The sequence below is a fragment of the Carex rostrata genome, chromosome 15 (genome assembly GCF_964058835.1).
Source record: "Carex rostrata chromosome 15, lpCarRost1.2, whole genome shotgun sequence".
Lineage (NCBI taxonomy): Eukaryota > Viridiplantae > Streptophyta > Magnoliopsida > Poales > Cyperaceae > Carex > Carex rostrata.
This window is the reverse complement of record NC_135932.1, coordinates 5,422,168-5,426,061: the sequence shown is the minus strand read 5'-3', so window position 1 is coordinate 5,426,061 and position 3,894 is coordinate 5,422,168. Positions and strand designations below refer to the sequence as shown.

The 3,894-nt window shown below is 36.2% G+C and overlaps 1 protein-coding gene across 1 annotated transcript; it reads left to right on the top strand.

The window, feature by feature from the left end:
- Positions 1–761: 761 nt before the first annotated feature.
- On the top strand, positions 762–3,623 carry LOC144565979 (uncharacterized). The gene is made up of 8 exons (XM_078315834.1): positions 762–1,036; positions 1,287–1,445; positions 1,648–1,710; positions 1,816–1,882; positions 1,977–2,077; positions 2,257–2,301; positions 2,392–2,859; positions 3,222–3,623. The coding sequence occupies exons 2-8, from the start codon at positions 1,311–1,313 to the stop codon at positions 3,390–3,392; spliced, it is 1,050 nt and encodes a 349-aa protein (XP_078171960.1). The 5' UTR covers positions 762–1,036; positions 1,287–1,310; the 3' UTR covers positions 3,393–3,623.
- Positions 3,624–3,894: the final 271 nt, after the last annotated feature.

The following is a 3,894-nucleotide window of genomic DNA, read 5'->3' as shown; positions in this document are numbered from 1 at the left end:
ATTTTGATCACGGCACGAGATCAAAATCACAGCGTGTTAGTCACAAGACGGCATATTACACAGTGATAATTTGATTTTCTATAAACATTTATTATATATTTTTTTTCCAAAAGTTGGTGGTTATGTGAATATGTCTAACCATCAATGCTTTGCACGTGAAGCCATCTATCAAAACTCAAAAGTTACCTTTTTGTTTTTCAATTTAAGGATTATTTTAAAAATCTGGATTAAAACTTATTGTGTCATTGTGTTGTATTTTCTTCCTTCTCTATTCTTGTTCTTTTTTATATTTCTTTTATTATTGCAAACTCTTTTTTTTTATTCTTGTAACTTTTATTTCTGAAATAAATATCATAGCAGTAGCAGGCTAGGTGTTTTGCTTATTATCAGAAAATTAAGATCAACTTGGTTAAAGCAACAAAACTAATAAATTTTTCTCTTTTTTCAAATAGAAAAGTTATGAGGGGTTAATTGCAATTAGGCAATCAGCCCATGTTCTCCTCATAATTTTCACATGATACCACACGTACGCTAGCGGCCAACTACTCCAAACCGCATCTTCACGTCACCCAATTCGTATTAACTTATTAACATGTAATCCCTCCCGTTCTCAATTACAGGATTGATCCGTTAGTACTATTAGCCAAGGAAATATCGCCGAATTAAATTAGAATGGACGTATCCAGTTTATTTAAATGGAGAAAGATAAATACTTTAAAATAATCCAATTTGTGACGAAGTCGTGTAGCCATGGTAGCAGCGTAGCAACTTCTTCGGTTGTTTCCGCTCCAGACTGACTATAAAATTAAAGTCAAATTTGGTGCGTGGAGGCTTTTGACTTGGTTCGACAGTCGATCCAAATTTTAGGGGTTAAAAGTTCGAGAGAACAGAGAATGTGTTTCGTCTAGGGTTTCGCTTTCGTCTGCTTCATTCTCTCTGCTATTTAGTTTTGTCTGGTGAAAACTTCGAAGGAATATTTTTTTTTCTTGTTGTACCCGAGAAAACATATCAAGTCTACATTTCTTCGTTAGCTACGGTACGTGGTCGTAATCCTGATTCTGGTTTCCTTTTTCTGAAGCAGAGTCTCTATTCTGGATTCAATTTCTTGATTTAGTTTGAAGGATTTTGGTAGTGATTTCCAGGAATTGGGTGGGAATTTCTTCTAATCTGGTTGCCCTTTCTAAGAATTCCTATTGTGAGGATGCGTAATATGTGCTGAGATTATTTAATCGCCTAATAGATGATATTTATTCTGATATTTTGTTATCGTCTTGTTCCTTTTTCAGTTTGAATATAGCATTTATTAAAGGATGAGAGCACCAGCAATTCTTTTTCAGTGCTTTCCTGCACTGTTGCCCCATGAAAGAACAAGTAGTAGTGTCTCTATTGTTTCAGAAAGAGATCTCAGCTTACCTTCACCAGCTGTTGAAATTCTTCCTCCACAGGTACTTTTTGGTTGCACAAAATTTGAGATTTTTTTTTTTATTTCTCCTATTCATAGTTTTTTTCCCCTCCTATTCAGCTTGATTTAGTGTAGTAACTTTGTTGTTGGGAAAAGTGTACTTGCAATTTTTCAGCAAACCAAAGTTTCTTAATTTACAATATTAATATAGACTTGGGTTATTTGACCAAATTTCTCTTTTACAGAATGCTCATCCTTACAAGTATGCTGGAGAGAGGATTGATGTGCAAGGTCTCAACATTTTCAAGGTATTTTGTAATAAGAACTTACCGTTTGGCCAAGTTCAAAATGGTAGTGTGATGCATCATGCAAGGCCCATATCATTGATGCATTTTATTATTCCTATTCTTCAGGGAAGAGTAAGCGTGACAGACTTGATTGGTTTTTCAAGCTCTGACATGTTACCTTCAAAGACAGAAGGTACTTTCAATTTTGTCCTCATATCTTTTTTATAAATATGCAAAATTGCAAATAGATGATGCAAATCTCAGTTTGAACTTTGAAATTGTTACAGGAAATCTGAGATACTGGGAAAGTTCAATCAACCTTGTAAATGTTCTTAAACATGAGATTCGCGACGGCCAGCTTAGTTTTAGGGGTAAAAAGGTCCTTGAGGTTTGTTATTCCCCTTATTCCCCCTTTGTTGTTCTCTTTAAATTTTGTTGTGATTTAATTGACATCAGGAAATGATGACCCTCTCTGAATATTTGTTAAAGTTATTTCAATATATACTTGCTGTTTTGTCTTGATGAAGTATGAAAGATTCTTACACTCTTTTTAATTACTTGATGTAGTTGAGTTGTGGTTCTGGTGTAGCTGGCATTTTTGCTTGTCTCAAGGTACTTATATTATATGTTATACTAGGATTTCCATATAACATCTTTGTACTTTAAAAATCATATATACTAAGCGAATTGAAAAAATTCCAGGGTGCCTCCACAGTGCATTTCCATGACCAAAGTGCAGAAACCCTGCGATGCCGAACAATCCCAAATGTGCTCGCCAACCTCGAGGAGGCACGGGACATGCGGGCCCGGCCATCAGAGAGCCCCATGACCCCCTCCCGCCAGATGCCCGACCCCAATGTGCACTTCTATGCCGGCGACTGGGATAATCTCGACACCATACTTTCCTTGGTAAACAATAAGGAAAGCATCTTGGGCACAGGATTTAACTTCTCAGCAGAGGATTTGCTGGTTTGTGATGGGTGGAGTAGTCAAGATGGCAGTGGCGTTGGTGGCACTGCCAGGAGGAGGTCAAGAAAATTGTCGGGGAGCCGTGCATGCGAGAGTGGGACTGAGATGGATCAAGGGGATGGCGGTTATGATGTGGTGCTAATTTCTGATTTGCCGTACTCAGTTACAGCTCTCAGGAAGCTTTATGCACTTTTAACAAAGGTTCGTTCATGCTGATACTGGTACTGATATATTTGGTGTCCTTTTCAATGAAATGCCTCACAATAGGCGCAACACGGGAAATTATATTATTTCAGGAAATATATTGTGGAATGTCTTATTTCTAGAAATATAATGTCAGGTACCTAGCACTAATACCTTAAGATTTGTTTCGGTCCTAAGATTTTTTTTTTTTGTATCAATGGTACATTTAGTTCTATATCTTGGTTTGACAGAGTAGTGACCCGGTACTAGCTCATACACACCAGTAATTAAGTGGAAGTACAAAATAGTTGACCAGTGTTACTTTAATTAATTTTGATCGTCTTAATGTAATGATGTTTATAATTTCAAATATGCTACAGTGCCTTAGACCACCTTATGGGGTTGTATACCTAGCCGCAAAGAAGAACTTGGTTGGATCCAACGGTGGGGTCCGGCAGATGAAAGCCCTTTTAGATGAAGACGGTATTCTAGGCGCCCACTTGGTCTGTGAATTGTCAGATAGGGAGATTTGGAAATTGTTTTTCAAGTGAAGAGAAGCATGAAAAGATATAGAATTACTGGAGAAGTATTTTATTTGTTAAATTTATTCTTCGTCTTATAATGTGTAGAACACTACCATTTCATTTCATTCTTTCTTTATTATAGATAGATAGAATATAGGATTATAGGCAATACCAATTAACAAGTGTTCAGTATAATTTGTATGTGACTTTGAGATATATTTTCTCCTATAATGATCTGAGTAAGAAGGTCGTTATTGATTTCCCTCAAGCAAATGGGTATGGCCACAATTCCAAATTTTAATGCTTTGAGAAGTATAAATAGAGATGCTGGTAGCTTCTACCATGCTTTTCAAAAAAGAGAAGTATAAATAGAGAAGCAAAATTTGTTTAGATATTCTTTAACCTTTCTGTCCCGCGTCATTATCATTTTACCTTTGTTACTATCCTAGTTTAACCAAAACAATTTTAATTTGCAAACATATATAAAGCACGTGAATAAATGGTCTGTGGTCCACTTTAGCGTGCTATG